The sequence below is a fragment of the Hippocampus comes genome, unplaced genomic scaffold (genome assembly GCF_001891065.2).
Source record: "Hippocampus comes isolate QL1 unplaced genomic scaffold, H_comes_QL1_v1.1 scaffold239, whole genome shotgun sequence".
NCBI lineage: Eukaryota > Metazoa > Chordata > Actinopteri > Syngnathiformes > Syngnathidae > Hippocampus > Hippocampus comes.
Window position 1 is genome coordinate 122499 of NW_017804884.1, and position 17660 is coordinate 140158.

General features: G+C 41.3%; 1 protein-coding gene across 2 annotated transcripts in view; it reads right to left on the reverse strand.

Annotated features, from left to right (window-relative positions):
- Positions 1-7764: 7764 nt before the first annotated feature.
- The window catches only part of LOC109523437 (LIM/homeobox protein Lhx1), a 17329-nt gene continuing 7433 nt past the window's right edge, over positions 7765-17660 (reverse strand). Inside the window, exons 4-5 of one of the 2 annotated variants that reach the window (XM_019882600.1) lie at positions 15896-16061; positions 7765-9050 (exon numbers count right to left, since the gene is read on the reverse strand). In XM_019882600.1, coding sequence (XP_019738159.1) covers positions 8671-9050; positions 15896-16061 — 546 coding nt within the window. In that variant the 3' untranslated portion in view covers positions 7765-8670. Of the gene's footprint in view, positions 9051-11900; positions 12380-15895; positions 16062-17660 lie in introns of those variants that run through there. The other variant, XM_019882609.1, reaches the window with a different exon arrangement.

Sequence of the window (17660 nt, forward strand, 5' to 3'; positions counted from 1 at the left end):
TTTTTAGTTTTGATTTTGAGCAGCAAATTTGGAGTTACATATTGGTGCTCACCAGGAATGCATAGGCAAAATTGCACAAATTTTCACTTGAAAGAATAGTGGCGATCTTGGGATTTTTTTCTGTTCAATTTTCAAATAGTGTGTAAATTCAATACACTTCATCTTCAGCATGTTTAGTGCCACTTTTGTAAGTAACCACGCCTCCGTCCAGGCCACGCCCCTTCCGCTTTTTTCATCACTCGCCATTGCCATCTATGCTGTTCACACGAACCATTTTTTATCGGTGCTGCCTCTCAAACTAGTATTTACTCTGGAGTAAATTTTAAACCACCTCCTGAGCAGGGTAAAATTTGCTCCAGTTTAAGTTGTTTTCAGGGGCTACACCAGTATAACTTTGTACGTGTGAACGATCTACGGGGGGGAGCCCCGGTGCTACACCCCTTTTGTGTGCCCTGCGATTGGCTGGCAACCGGTTCAAGGTGCAGAGATGAAAGTCCTCCGGATTTTCCCGGAATTCCGGGTTTTTCAAATTTTTATGAAAATTTCTCCGGAGAATTGAGGAAAATTTGCATAAAATTAATCCGGATATTAGTTGACAACATTGAACGAAGACGCGTTCGAGTTCGTTGTATTGCTTTCACGAGCCATAACCCACAACCCTTGTGACGATAAAGCCGATCAGAAAATGGATGGATGGATAGATGGATTTTTAAAGAGGAACACTGGCTGCTGCTGCCTTATGGTATGTAGTTGAATTACTTCCCATGCATAGTGTGGTCTTTGCGGTGTTGCTGGCATCACACGCACGCACACACACACACACACACACACACACACACACACACACACACACACACGCACACGCACACGCACACACAAACACCCAACCAGCTTGGTCCTTGCCTGTAGAAGGAGCACATTTGGGTGCTCCAAACCAGCAAGAAGCTATTTGGACATTACGAATGATAACTGAGTTTTCCAGCAAATTGAGTACAACAGAAAAAAAAAAAAAGGATGAACTCGGGTGAGTTTTCAAAATGGTGATTCGTGAATCACTCTGAGTTTACCGCACTGTCCGGGTACTATTAATTTTTTCAACAATGACAGGGATTGACCTCTGTTATTATTGCTGTAGACAACTTCTAACACCACTTAACAAAGTTTGTTTCTCTTCCTAAGGTGCCGTTGTTACCCACTGACTCACAAGCTGTCCCTGTTCATTGGCAAGCAGCCATCTGGTGTGTACTTCCGTGCGCCAATGCCTTTGTCACAGGCATGCTGTCCTCAAATCTTCCATTTCTCACCAGGCTGGAGCCTCCTGAGCTTTTCGTCTCCTTATTTGATTGTTTTATTGAATGGATAAGCTTGCAGTTAGCTTTGGAATCAATCCTTCAAATTTTGGGTTTGTTTCATCTATTCTCGGGGGTGGGGCTCATTTGTAAGGATTTGCAATTTGGAGCCCGGATCACCCTTCGACACTTTTTTGTTTTAATTACAGTTGTTCTTAGATTAAATTGCAGAATTATTTACCTTCAAAGATGAAAGCATAAACTGACAAAGATCATCCATCCATCCATTTTCTGTTCTCTGGAGGTCACGGGCATGCTGGAGCCTATTCCATCTGTCTTCGACCAGGCATGGGGAGAACATGCAAACTCTACACAGGAATGCCGGAGCCGGAATCGAACCCTGCACCTCTGCACTGTGAGGCCGACGCACTAACCAGACGAGCACCGTCCCGCTGCTATGTCATGTCGTTTGTAATTGTGGAAGCATTTTTAAACTTAATCATGTTCTTATAATTTTGTAACTTATATTCAGCCCGTACGTTACGGTACTGATATAAATGTGACTTTTTTCTCAAGGACTTTCAGGGTTCTCCTATACAGTGCCTCCAGGGATTCCATTGTGGAAGCGCACGTCAAACACCAACAAGCCAGGAAATGAACCCAGGCGGGTGTGCTAACAAGTCGACCATCATGCCGCCCTGAGAAACATCAGCTGCAACAAATATTTCACTTCTTGTCTCAGCTTTTTGATGGTCATATTCATTCAGGATTTTGGTACAAGTGAAGTGTTAATACTTATGTGAAGGATCTTCATCACTGGCCAGTTGTACACGTTTCCATACGTTCATGGACATCCTGGCATTTAGTTGATATTTTTTAAGTGTTCTTTGTTGCTGCTGTTTATCTTGTAAAGATTGCTGGTCTATAACAATCTAATTATTGTCATAAACAGACAATTTGGCAATCTGACAAATGTGGACCACTTTCAGTAAAAAAAAAAAAAAAAAAGGGAGCCATACTGAAAAAATGCAAAGGTGTTTGTACTTTCTACATTTTGTCTACATGAAAGTTATCTTCTGGCAGTAGACAGGGTACACCCTGAATTGGTTGCCAGCCAATAGCAAGAGAACAAATATGATCAGTTCTTAGGGTCAATGAATCTGACACTGCCGTCAATGGGTTTCCACATGTCCAACCCAATTCCAATGTCGTGAGGTTGCGTAAAATATGAATAAAAATAGAATAGATTTTGTGTGCTCAAGCTTTTCAACTTCTTTTCAAGTGAATTCACAACAAAGACAAGACATTTAATGATCAAACTGATAAACTTTATTGTTTTCACTTCTCTTGAATTAGATGCCTGAAGCACATTCCAAAAAAGTAGGATCGGGGCAATGTTCACCCCTTTGTTACATCACCTTCACTTTTCTCAGCATGCAGTTAAGCGTTTAGGAACTAAAGGCGCTAACTGTTGAGGCTTTGTCAGTGGAATTCTCTCCCATTCTGCTCAACAGAATTTGTTGTATTTTGCACCTCATAATGCATCTCACATTTTGAATGCAAGACCGGTCTGGAACATTGGAAGGCTAGTTCAGTACTTGCACTGTTTAATATGAAGCTACGTTGTCGCTGAACATGGCTTGGCATGGTCTTGCAGAAATAAGTAGGGACATCCCTGAAAAAGAATTTGTTCACATGCTAACTTATGTTGCTCCACAACCTGTAGGTACCTTTTTGCATAAATGGGTGTCTTCACAGATGGCAAATCGCCGATGCCATGAGCACTAACACTCCCCCATATTATCGCATTGAACTCAACACTGATAAAAAAATCAGGATGGTCCTTTTCTTCTTTGACATAGAGGACACGACGTCTGAAATTTGTACTGGTCAGACCGCAGTCCATCTCAGGATGTGCTCCGTTCTAGAGAAGCCAGTTAGCATTTTTGGTTGTTGTCATTTGAAGATGTAGTGATGAACTGTGTTGACTGGCAGTGTTTCCCTGAAGCGCACCTGAGCCCATGTGGCAATATCCTTGACATAATGATGCAAGTTTGTTAAAGCGGATTGAGGGTCACGGGTATTCAATTTTGGTTTTTGGTTTGGTTTTTGGATTTTCTGACTCTTTTCATGATAGACTCGTAGATGATGAAATCTTTCTTGCAAATTGGAGATGGAGAAGAATTCTTAAACGGTTGCAACATTTACTTATACAGTTTTCCACAAAGATGTGAACCTCTCATGAAAAACCGAGCCTTTGCAATATGCTCATATTCGACCCTATCATGACACTCACCTGTTTCCAGTTAATTAAGCTGTTCACTTGTGGAATGTTCCAAACAGGTGTTTTATCAGCTTTCTTCAACTTTCCTGGCTGTTTTTTGTTGCGGGCATCAAATTCAAAATAAAAGAATATTTGGGGAAAAAAACCCCAATAATGTTCATCAGTTTGAACATTAAATAACTAATCTCTTTGGTGCCATCACTTGACCAAAGCTTGAAAAGATTTGCAAATCATCACATTCTATTTGATTTCCGCTTTACGTAACGTCCCGACTTTATTGGGGTTTGTACAACACGTGTGAGTCTTTTCTGGGAGAATGCCGGAGTCGTTCCAGTTCTCACACTCACACCACCAACAACAAAAATGGTGGATCACAGTGTCGCACTTTGGCTGCAGAAGCTCCTGAGCACAAGGATTTTTACAATCAAATCTCTTGTTCCTCTACTGCCACCATCAGAACCAATAGGAGATGGAGAAAAACATAACCCCCATTTTCCTAAATTCACTTTAGATAACAAAACCAGAAGACAACTGCTTCACATTCTTTTACACCGCATGGGCTTGTTATTTTGTTTTTGGTGACTTTTTAGCGACAAAATAGAAATAGATCGGCTCCATTTCCATGTGCGTATGGCCTTAGAGCAGAGGTGGGCAAACTACGGCCCGTTCTTCTTTTTAATCCGGCCCGCCGAAGGTTGGTACAGTACACAATTAATGTTTGATGTAAATAATTGCATTTATTTCATTTGGACTTGTAATGACGGGTATTTCAACACCAGGTGGCGCAGTTACTTGAAGTTGCAGAGCACAGGGAGGGATGGGGAGACTAACTCAAGTAACTCCCGCTTGATACAACAAGTGTGTCCACGCTGCTATTTTCTGTCATTGGATCCAAAACGGCGACATGCAAGTGACTCTTTATTGCAGTGAGTTTTACTGGAATTGCGAACATTTTTACGTCCTGTAGATCATAGCATCCAAACTGAAGAGGAACAGTAATGGCCGCGGAAGAGGAAGTGAAGTGTATCTGATTAAACGAAGCGTGTTACAAAGTACGAAACATTCACGAGAAAGACTCAAATCTACGAGACTTTGAAAAACCAGAAAGCGATTTTTGCTAAGTCCGATTCTGGCTGTTTCCATGCTCAGAGTGAATTGCTTGCGGCTCGACGGGCAGTCGAGTAAATAAACGTTTCCTGGAATGGTTTGACTGTTATCGTGCAAAAAACTTTCCGCAAACTGGACCGAGTTCCATAGCGCTATGGGCATCAAAGACTTCGGTTGGGTTCAAAAGTTCGTTGCACGACATCAGCTGAGCAACGCTGTCTTGTGTGCTGATCGAGGGGAGGTCAACTTCGAGACAGTGAGTGATTGGAAAGAAAGCCACCAGGTCTTTTACGTGTCTCATTTTGTAGTAAATAGTCCTAACTTTGTTCGATTTTGTCATATACCTGTACTGTATGCTGCAGTTTTTGGGCAATATATTGTTGCACTTTGTTGCTTGTGTTGTCGCGCATGTATGTTGTTAACATACTTGGACGTTCATACAGGACATACCTGTATACCATAGTTGTTTCACTGTTCTCCTTAAAAGAAAGTATGGTAATACTTTAATGCTTTCATTCTGTTGATGTTTGGTATGGACTGTCAACATATGCAGTTTTTTATATGTACATATGTATCTTGTGCTGACCCGGCCCACCTGTCAAATTTAGAAATCAATGTGGCCCCCGAGCCAAAAAGTTTGCCCACCCCTGCCTTACAGTCTTCAATGAAGCTAACATCCATGTTTTTGTGTGTGGGTACCCAATGAAAACGCAAGCAGGTCCGCAGACAAAATGCAAACTCCGCACAGGAAGGCCACAGTCAAGATTTGAACACCAAACCTCAGACCTGTGAGGCAGACATGCAATAAACACTTCAACATTGCTGCCAACACAAAGTCCATCCATCGATCCATTTTCTACCGCTTATCTGGGTTCGGGTCGCGGGGGCAAGGAAGCCCAGCTTTAGCAGGGAAGCCCAGACTTCCCTCTCCACAGCCACTTGTTCCAGCTCTTCCCTGGGAATCCCGAGGCATTCCCAGGCCAGCTGGGTGGGCATCCAGGAGGCATCCTAATCAGATGCCAGAGCCACCTCAACTGGCTCCTCTCGACATGGAGGAGGAGCGGCTCGAGTCTGAGCCCCTCCCAGATGACCGATCCTCACACCTTATCCCTAAGGTAGAGCCCGGACACCCTGCGGAGAAAACTCATTTCGGCCGCTTGTATCCAGTATCTCGTTCTTTCGGTCACGACCCATAGCTTGTGACCATAGGTGAGGGTTGGAACGTAGATCGACCAGTAAATTGAGAGCTTGGATAAAATATTAGAAATACTGTAGCTAGGTGCATTAGTAATAGTACCTCGTAGCAAGTAATGACTCGTGCCACCAACATGTTGAGTTTGGGGCCAGGCAAAGTGACATGTTGCTCAACCAATTCTATTTTCACCTCTGTAATAAATAAATCACATGTACACTAGATTTTTTTCAAATCAGAGCATTGGGAGTTATAGTCTTACCAAAAGTTATCAAAAATAAATTCAGTGATCCCAAGGCATGTTGCCGTTGAAAGTATTGCAGGGTCATTTTCTACCAAGTGTTGATAGAGGATGTAAGTTGAAAGAGTCATGGTCCTGGGGGCAGTGAGCCCGCATGGTTCTCTGCACGATCAAAACAGAGAAAGTGCAGGGCCTCAGCAGGAAACTCACATCCTTTCACGGATCCTCCACCTTACATGTTGAGATCACCAAATCATGATTAATTCATAGTGTATTGCAGTCTGCAGAGCAGTAGAAAACTGAGATTGCAGGTTTGGCGAGATAAATTTTCCACCGGCGTGTGGTCTCCTTTTCCACTACCCTCCCCCACCCCCACCCTCCATTCATTTCGATACAACATTGAATGTATTCTAATCCTCCTGCAAGAGATCATGCTGGTGTTTGGGTTTTTAATGATTATGGTTATGCTAGAGTCACAGCTCTGAATTAATAGAAGTCCCCCCCACCCCCAAGAAATCTGACCACACAACAGGAATCAGAAGCTGTAGGGAATATACCAAGCAAGATAATAAAATCATAAAAAAAGTGGGAGTGTCCCAGTCACAGCAATGTCATCATTGTCCTTCACAGTTGCACAAATAACAGCTTATGATTTGACAAATGACCTCCAGTAAGCTCAAAGAGGAATCGGAAGCAAGCCAAAGTGATTGGAGGAAAAAAAAAAGGGTAATGGTATAAATTGGGGACTCATTGTAAGTCAATTTGCTGAATTGTTCCACAGCAGAGAGAAAATGAAAAAAAAAAACATCTTCGATCTAGGGTTTCAAAATCTGTTCAGGTTGACGTTTAACTTCATCGTTATTAAAAAAAATTAATTGTGATGTAATTGAAACGTTTTATAATTAAGGACAGCTGTGCCATCAACCTGACTGTGGGTGTCAATCAAATAGACGTGCGAAATTAAGAACATTGGTTTTATGTGTCATCAATAATAAAATAGTATGTTTAGCTGCAATGAAATGAATGAGACACATCATTTTTGTTTTGAAGAAATGGAACCATTTTCAAATTACTGCAAGAGAAAGAAATCTTGTGATTTATTTGCAGAGGAAAGAAAAATAAATTGATTTAGAGGCTGAATGTTATGCTTTATTATTTTTCTGACACTTCAGGATGCCCAGTGAGTCGGCTCAAATGTGGCTATCAAAAGCAAAATCCATTTTAAATTCCTCATTCCTGTTCAAAATGGCGAAACGCTGAGAGCTCACCCAAATTGAAAGCGTCAGCATTTACGGGGCATGGGGTTTGAGATTCCGAGAAATGTCGTAGCTTCCAGCTGCATATTTGACAATCAATCCTTTAATAGTTTGAATCTTTTTTTTTCCTTTTGAAGACATAAATATAAAACCTGGATATGAATGTTGTGTTAACATTTTTTCTGAATCTATTGTCAGTAGTTTAGAAAATTCAGAATGAAAGTATGCCTTGTCTTAAAACATTCCGACATTCTGAAGTGATGATTTAACAGCAGTTGTGCTATTCTCTTATTTGGCAACTACATATGTTTGGTTCGTTTTTGTTTGTTTTTTTTTTTTTTAAACCATTTTCTGTAAACAACATCTTGTACAAACTAGCACAGTGAACCACAACCTGAAGAAAATGTATATTCTTCATACAATATAAATGAACTCAATACAAAAGTTTGGTTGGTTGCTTGGTACATTTTACATGGACAGGATTCTAAAACATCATTTTCTGGACTCCTGAACTTGAAATTGATGACGTAAACAGTTGACTGTTTTAAATCCCATTTGAACCCCAAGTCAAGTTTTTTTTTTTGTTTTTTTTTTGTTTTTTTTTTAGTAAGCAGACTTCAAAAGTTGAGCAGTTCAAGTTCTGTTCCATTTTAAATAAAGGGTTTGAAATCCACAGAGGACATTTTGTTACGTTCGCCTTTTTAAGGCAGCTTTCCCCAGGTTTGATGGAAATTCTGAAACCAAAAGAAAACCTTCCAAAACTCGACATGGATGAGTGTATTATTTTGTCTTGCCTGAAGAAACGTGAAGAATCAATATGGCAGAGGCAAAAAACGGGTTTGCGGAACTTCTGAGTAAATACAAGGAGTATGTCTAATGCCTTAAACATTGAGCACTGCTTCAGTTCGTGCACAAACAACCTTTGACCAGATTACTATCTGTCTGTAAAGCTATTGACGTCTTTGACAGGAGCGAATGATACTTTTCCCGGTCCGGAAATATAACAGATCTTGAAACTTAATTTACACATAACAGTGATGAATGTTGTGTCATGCCAAGCTCCTGACAAAGCAGCAGAATAGTATGGGCTTCATATACACATCGGAAGATGAAGGCTGTCAGTTCAAAAATGTCCAGTTTTGGATTAGTCTTATGTGAATAAATAAGAAATAAGAAATCATACAAAAAATGTTTTGTGGCATTGCCCTAACCCTGTTGATATCCATGCCTCAATTCAGTCCACAGCACAATTCACCGCAGTTAGTAATCTGCCGGCCTCAAGAGTCCAGTCTGCCAATAAACTACCACACAGTGGCTTCATTCATTTCCGTGGGTGGATGTGACAAATGGTTGTTGTATCCGCTGCCATTCAGAGACAGTGAGGTAAACGGTGGGCTCGGGCCAAACACCTCAGTGGAGATATTGTGCAGAGTTCCTGGGATGCCAGGCTCTGGGCTTGGAGAGTCCCCAGGGTGGTGGGACATAATATCAGAGAAGCGCTGCACTTCACTGGATGGATGGTGCCCCGGCAGGGGGTGGTCCATACCGCCAAGCGGTGTGCCTGTGGGGCCTGAAGAGGGCACAAAGGGGAGATCCACTGGGGTCTGGGCTTGTGATGAGGGTGGCCCCTGAGGAAAGAAGTCATAGTTCCCTCCTGGACCATAATATTCACTTTGATAATCTGCAGGGGGGGAAAAAAGACATTAGGTTAGGGAATAACTGGCGCAGGAGTAACACATGAGACAGAATATAAAGCCTTTCAGGGACAGAAGTCACTACAGTGGACAGCCTATCATGTTATCAGGTTTCAGGTTATCAATATTGGGGCATGAAAGGGTGAATTGAATAGACATATTTTTCACTGGCTTGGAAGCCCGAACTTGTCCAAAAAGAATCATTCCCATAGTCTTGTCAAAACTGCTGAGAAAATATCAAGAAGTCAGTAAACTGGGGTTATGTCTGTCTATCATAGGCAGGTCCTGTGGAAGGGTTATGCTTTTCTGAATTGTCCTAATCATTTGATCTTTTGCCCTCAGGCCGTCGGTTTAGGGTTTCTAGGAGGAGGACAAAAAAGACTCCTGGTTTCATTTATGCCAAGTTCAAATTTGTTTACTTAATGACAACTAGCACTTCGGTTGCTCATGTTCTCTGTTATTTTTACTTATTTGCACATCTGCACATTGCACTTTTTACAGTAACTGATAATTGTCTATTTATGGTATTCGCTAAGGACTGAAGGTGTTAGCAATCTTGAGTATGAGTATTATAGTTTTTTTTTTTTTTTTTTTTTTTTTTAATTGAGTCTGCCTTTTAGTTTTGGATTTCTTATTAACTCACTGTTGATATTGTCATTGTGTACCTTCTCCTTTAAGTGCTCCTGCTGCTACATCAATTTCTGTTTAAGAATCAATGAAGAGTTTCTAATTCTGATTCTGAAATTGGCAAAGGAAAGGATGGGCCATCTACGCCGTTGTTGGTGTCAACCCAGCCCAGTTGAAGGCTCCTCTCATTCCCTTCAAACATAGACTGCGAGAGACACACATTACTTTACAGAAGAAGAAACTAGTGCGACAAAGTGTGTTTATAATGATTTGCAAGCAGGCACCAATGGGCAGATGATGTGAAGTTGCCAAGAGAGGTCACAGATCTGACCTTTGCATGCCTTCATGTGTGTGACCTAGTTTGATGTGTGGTGTGCAATGCAAAGTACATCACAGTGGGTGTTGAATTTCTACTTGAGGGACTATATATTCTCCGCATAAAATTTGATATAGATAATGACATTTTTGTTCTGAAATTAACTGAAAAAAAAGACGGGTCACATCAATCTCTCTCTTTCGATGGGAGTGAAAAATAAATGCTTTTCCAGCTTGAAATACACTCAGCAGCTGTAGTGTCGGCCATGGATGGGTTGGCCATCGGGAATATCTGGAATATATGTTCAACCCCACCTCCGCGCCGTCACCAATTATGTTTCAGTGTGTGACAGCAACACCCCATCTCCTCAACTCAACTCAACTGTATTTATAGAGCACTTTCAAACAGCCATCGCTGCATACAAAGTGCTGTACATGGAGCAATTTAACATATACAACAAACAGTAAATCAAATCGGTAATAAAGACGGTAGAAAGCACCGAACAGCAAAACCAAGAACAAATCTAAGTCATGCTGAGTCGAATGCCAAAGAATACAAGTGAGTTTTGAGGCGGGTTTTGAAGATGGGCAGCGAGGAGGCTTGCCGAATGTTCAGTGGGAGGTCATTCCAGAGAGAGGGACCAGCAACAGCAAAGGCTCGATCCCCTCTGAGCCTCAGTTACTTCTTGGTACTTCTAATAATGTCTGGTCCGCAGACCTGAGGCGCCAGGCAGGTGTGTAGGGGCGGATGAGCTCAGAGAGGTAAGGTGGCGTGAGGTCATTTAGAGATTTGAAAACAAATAAGAGGATCTTGAAAATAACTCTAAAATGTATGGGGAGCCAGTGAAGGGATGCCAGAGTAGGAGTTATGTGCTCCCTCTTACAAGTACCGGTCAAGAGGCGAGCAGCGGCATTCTGGACCAGCTGGAGATGCTTAATGGAGGACTGGCTGACTCCAAAGTAATCGAGCCGGGATGTGACAAAGGCATGAATTACTGTCTCAAAGTGTTCATGAGAGAGGAGAGGTTTTACTTTGGCCAGCTGTCTAAGGTGAAAGAAGCTGGATTTAACAACGGCACCAATTTGCCGGTCATGTTTGAAATCACTGTCCAGTTTAATAAGGCCCAAGTTTGAGACTGTTGATTTAAGATAAGGAGACAGGAGGCCCAAGTCTACAGGATGGGATGTACAAGGGCCACTGGGACCAAACAGTATCACCTCTGTCTTCTTTTCATTGAAATCTCCGACTACGTTTTGGCGCTCGACGGCTCATCGTCAACAACTTTTCAACAACAACTTTTCAACGCACGATGTCGGCCACCGATGACGACTATTCCCAGGCTGAATTTTGGTGCCAGCACTTTTCCTTGAAAATACATTCCTAATCACCACATTTTTTTCGCAGCTCGAACCAACCGGCAGGTAAGAACTTGTTTGTGTGATGATTCAGTCAAAGCAACTGTGGCTAAAGCAAAACTGTGGCAGGGTTTTCACTGACTGAACCTGGATTTGACACTGTTGGTCCCGAGCAGCAACAAAAAGCTAGCTCTGACTAGCCAATGCAACTTTGAGGATGGATTACGTATGTAGATAATAAGCATGTCCGGTGAAATACAGTATTATGTATGTTTAAGTTTTTATGTCATTTTCATGTTATTCTATACAAACACAAATGTTGATTGTGAACTGCTTTATTGTAGTGTAGGGGTTGGGAGTAATGGAAGCTAAGGGTTTAACTACATATGTTTTGGGTTTTTTTTGTTTTAGTAATAATGGTATTCTTCCTCAAACGCATGAAATGCCTCCATGCCTCTGTAATGACGCACAGTTAATGTGCGACATGATAATGGTGGTGTTACGAGGGGGCTTAGTTAGTCCCAAACCTTTTCTTTAGACAGTTAACGTTTTTTTTTTGTTTTTTTTCACTTCGACATTCTACATACCACCAAAAACGAAATGAGCACTCCGCCTGCAGTACAACTTCCAAATGTTATCTGTTTCAAGTAATGCAAATGTTTGATGTTGTTTACAAAGATGGTCAATTTAAAAACATTTTTGCTCTTTTCAAATTTGACATGGAAGCAACTAACAGCTTGCATTTGTGAAAAATGCTGAAAATAGAAAATAATGAGTGGAATAAAGCTGAACACTGCAACCACAGTGGCATGCGTTTTTGAGTACGGTATTAACATTCATGCAATCACACACAATGCTTGTGTAATAATTTATTAAGCAGGCCTATTGTACATGTTTGCTATTTTGTGGAATTCCGTCTGACTTGCAAGGATGGCAAACTCTTTTTGGGAAGTCACTGGACTATGGGTCATCCTCAACAAAGCAGAACTCCTCCTGGACGCCAGTACACCGGAGCCATCTGCGGGTGATTCATTCAAATAAATGAAAAATGAAGGGTTTCTTTGTAACAACATATAACAACATCAATAAATGAGGGAAATGAGTCTCAGCAGCAGTATTCACATTTACGCAATTACATGTCTTTAATTCCCATGGAAGACAAAGATGCATTTTAAGTTCTCTGGCTTGCTGTAGATGTATCAAACTCATTTTTGTCACGGGCCACTTTATAATTACCATTTCCCTTGGAGGGCCCTGATGACTGAAACTATATAAATAAGTCAAGAATAATGTTTGATTCAACTATAGTTTCAGTAACTGTAATAATGAGGGTTTTGTTAAATGCTTACAATATGTCACAGATTTATTACATATGAAAATGTGAAATTTTGGTACACATTTTAGGAAGTGTCATGGAAGTTGTCATCTTAGATTTGCTTTCGCGGGCCACGTAAAACAATGTGGCGGGCCGTATTTGGCCCTCGGGCCTTGCGTTTGACACCTTTGCTGTAGATTGTCCAATTCCTTTCTGAAACAAGTATGGCCTTATTCCTCTTGTTTCAAAAGAACACATTCAATAAGAGGCTCCTGCCGGCTAATACAGTATAAGATAGATTTGAAGAGAAAGAGCCAACTATATTAAGCATAAGCGCAAAATACGTTTACGCTTAGTTTCTGTTAAACCGCTCAAAGGGAGAAATGGAGGGCAGGGGTCATCAATCTCACCTGATACAAGTACAAAGGTGGTCTCTCCTGAATCATGCTGATGAATTCCTCTTCACTTTCTTCCGTGTAGGACCCCGTGTCGTCAATATGAATGCAAAGCGGCGCAATTAAAGTACAACAAGTGCACAGCCTGGGCTTGCCTTTCGACACTTCTTCTTCATTGTTTGTTTGCATTTGTCACTTCCGCTCTCGTCTCGTGTGCTGACTCACAAGCTAACAGCCAATCAAAGCGATCATTTGTCACGACTGCTCGACACGATTCGAAATGTTAATTGGCCAAAAACGCCCCCAGACACCCCAACGCGGTGCGTTCGACACAAAGTGGAGGGTGCATACTGACTACCCGACTGCCGATTGGTGTGACTGCCGATTGGTGTGTGAAGGCCTTTAAAAACATGAGATATTTGCTTACCACGAAAGACAATTTCTCAAGATTTTTGTGACTTTTTCCTCCTTAACTAGATATGTCATTGTTTAAATCGAAATAGTTTTAAAATACGTATGGAAATAGCTTCATCTTCGTTTTTTCTTTTGTTTGATTTTTTTTTTTATTTTTTTTTTTAGCCAACATCTTATTTTTACATTGTGGTAATTGCAGCCAGGGTGAAGACGTAAGGAACAGAAACCCGTGGGCCACCTGTTGTAAATTGCAGAAATAAGAATATGAAAAATGGGAAACACACACATCAGAGTTTTTTTTCCCCTAAAAACAAACAAACAATCTAATCAGACCCCATACCTGATGCCCGTTGACGAGTTATGGCGGTTAACCATTTTGCAATGTTGAGTAGCTCGTCTCACAATAATAAAAGACTGAGTCTACTGAAATAATAAACTACAATTGGTCTTACCTGAAGTAGGGTAAATGTAAAATAAAAACATTCTTATACTGTATTCACTATATAGGCTATAACTACATTAAGACTACTTCTGTTATTTAAAATGTGAATTGCGTGTACATTTACATAACTATTTTTACATATGTACTGTAAATGTGATGTTTAAACGAGAGTTCATTCACAAATGTTAAAATAAAACCTATTTTACAATTAGCATGAAGTTATTAGGGGGTGTTAATCAGGAAGGGTTTTTGAAATTTTTATTTACATACACAATGGTTGTTTCTCAGAACGTGTCATCCAACTGGATGGTCAAACGCTACCTCCCTTTCAGAGTCATTATTTTCTTCCCTTTAGAATCAATCAGCAGACTTCATAGTTTACAATAGTGCATGCATCCTGTAGAGATAAAATAAACAACTTGACTGATATTTGTGCGATCGTTTGTGTATGGATGTATTTTGAGTGATGAAACATGGTCGTTGCGGCCACTTCCTCTTTTGTGACATAACAGCACACCCATCTAATTAGGAGCTCTTCCTACCCTGAAAATGCATCAGCTTCAAAGACTGTTGCTTTAAATAAATTGGCAGAATGTCAATACAATGCCATTTGGGTCCCACGCTGACCATAGTATGATAATACTTGGGCAAAAGAAAATAGATGAGGTTCATTACCCCATGTTTCCACAAGGTGGCACTCACAATCCATTCATCCATCCATCCGTTATCTGAAACTGCTAATCCTCACTAGGGTTGCGGCATGCTGGAGCCTATCGCAGCGCAGCTGTCTTTGGGCAGTAGGCGGGCTACACCCTGAACTGGTTGCCAGCCAATCGCAGTGCACACATAGACAAACAACCATTCACGCTCACAATCACATCTTGGGACAATTTAGAGTGTTCCATGAACCTTTCATGCATATTTTTGGAATGTGGGGGGAAAACCAGAGTACCCGGAGAAAACCCATGCAGGCACGGGGAGAACATGCAAACTCCACACAGGGAGGCCGGAGCCGAAATCGATCGCCGCACCTCTGCACTGTGTGGCGGATATGCTTACCAGCTGACCACCATGACAGTCACAATCTACTACTGTAATATACTTCCAACAGAACGACTTTAGAAAGAAACCAAATGTTCAGTTGGTTGGCTGCAAAATACGATGTTAATATTGATTAAAAACTGGCCAAATGAGGTGTCAGACACTTCCACAGCTGGCACAGACATGGTCCTGGAGTCACATGAGGAGTCATTTGCCTCCTCAGCCACGTTGCGGACTCCTTCAGTTCTGACTGACAGAATTCAGACACAGCTGATTTGTAGAGGACCAAGTGAGGTCCCTGCTGACTTTCCTTGCCGTCAAATTGACAGTGACTGGTCATGAAATGAAGAAAATTTTCCATTTTATATTTTAAATGGTGTGAGATGTCATCTTTTAAGTTAAAGGGAATGTTGAAGTTCAATAAGCAAATACTGTAAATGCCATATAAAATCTTGCCCAGGGCGCTAAGGCTAGTCTTGCCTGGACCATACTTTCTAAGAACCACCCACGTGTGCGCGCATATACACATATACGTGTGTGTGTGTGTGTGTGTGTGTGTGTGTGTGTGTGTGTGTGTGTGTGTGTGTGTGTGTGCACGTGCCCGTGCGTTTGTGCTCCCTTTGGTAACCTTATTCAGCTGATAAAGTGTTTTATTTATTTGAATCCCAAAGGGCCTAATTGTTGACATCAAAACATTAAATATGAATCACACCCTGAGTGTTTGGGCAAATTGATTTGTAAATTACACTGGAAAGAAATTAAACATACTTAAGTCATCTGTCCGTATACAGTAGGCCCACTTATAACATAAAACAAAAGTCAATTAATGGGGGAGGATGGATTGACTCGAGGTAATTAAAACATTGAAAATGTCTCGGGCAAGCAAAAGTGGGAGGGAATTCCACTTCGAGTGAAAGTCAAACACACCTCCGTAATAAGAGAAAGGTCCATTCGGGATGAGCTCCCCAGGTTCCAGGCGGTCAACCAGCGTCCTCATCCGCCTTGGGCTCCTGAAAAAAGCATGCCTGCGTGCTCCTAGTGCGCTCAACTGCTTCATGCGCCTCTCTTTGGAACGGCGGTTCTGGAACCAGACCTGCACGTGCATTGACACACAATCAGCAAATATGCAGATGGACTTTTGATTGAAAGGCCATGTTTTGGGCCAATGATTTGAGTGGAGATTAGGAGAAAAAATGAGTCAAATACATGTTTCGGATTTTTGCGGTCATTTGGAGTCAGTAATAAGGAACTTTTTTTTGTATCGTTGCCCTTTCTGTAATTGTCTGATTGCTATATTGTCAATCACATTCAACCTTCAAAGATAGCGTTTGAGTCATATTTGCCAATGTGCAGAAGGTTTTTTTTTTTTTGTTTTGTGTTTTTTTTTTACCAATAATCTAGGTCAGTGGTTCTTAACCTGGTTAGAGGGACCGAACCCAACCAGTTCATATGCACATTCATCGAACCCTTTATTAGTGAAAAACAAAAATGACAAAAATGACTTTTTACAAATTCAAGACATTAAAAACGCATTTATTAAAAACAGAAAAAGGTAAATAAGATTTCAAGACATAAGTATAAGTTTGTTTGGTTGTTTTTTTCTACGACGTACTATCACGGCAGTCACACGTTGACCAATGAGTGAACTAAATTTCCCGCAGCACTGATTGGACCAGCAATGTCATGTGATCATCTGCAGCCCGTGATGGCCAAGCGGATGTGTCATAATTAATTTACATGTTGAGTCAGGTGTGTCCGAACCTCCGTGGCAGAAGCTCCGTCGAACCACTGAGACCGATTCACCAAACCCCTGGGGTTCGATCGAACCGAGGTTAAGAACCCCTGATCTAGGTGCGTAACTGTTTCAACCATTCTCGCCTTATCTGCACTCAAAAATCATTTGCGCATCTAACACATTACTATCGCTAGTTATACATACAATATGCTGAACCCTCTCCTCAAAATAAAACAGTCCAGCATATCCCAAATGGTACTTTATTCACATTGTCAGATATTTATTCCACAAAACATTCCTGCAGAATGAATGACATCGTGAAAGGTGTGTTTTATGTTTGGATCCCACATCCAGCATAATAGGAAAAACACGACATCGGCGATAATATCAAATTCAAACTGTAATAACAAACGTGCTTTAAAATTAATATTATTACTCGTAGCCAATAAAAAGAATAGGAGCATTCCAAACGGAGCATCCGTTGCACAAGTTTGTATCGGTTTCATTAAATGTGCATGAGTACACATTAGGTTCGCATTAGGAAAAAAAACGTGCACGCCGAAATATGATCGCAAAACGCCAGCGCGGCTGTTCGTTGACTGTGCATTTCAATGTGCGACAGGAATTTAAAAAACTGACTCACAAAAAACAAAACCTGAATTTCCCCCATTTTGTAATCACGCGGCCAGTATTGGCTTTCCTGAATTCCACGTGACCGCTGTGTAATTGAATGGGCTGTTTTGTAAGATGGGCTAAAGGAGATGAGATAAGGGCGGGCGTTCAGTGACTGTGCATTTCAATGTGCGACAGGAATTTAAAAAACTGACTCACAAAAAACAAAACCTGAATTTCCCCCATTTTGTAATCACGCGGCCAGTATTGGCTTTCCTGAATTCCACGTGACCGCTGTGTAATTGAATGGGCTGTTTTGTAAGATGGGCTAAAGGAGATGAGATA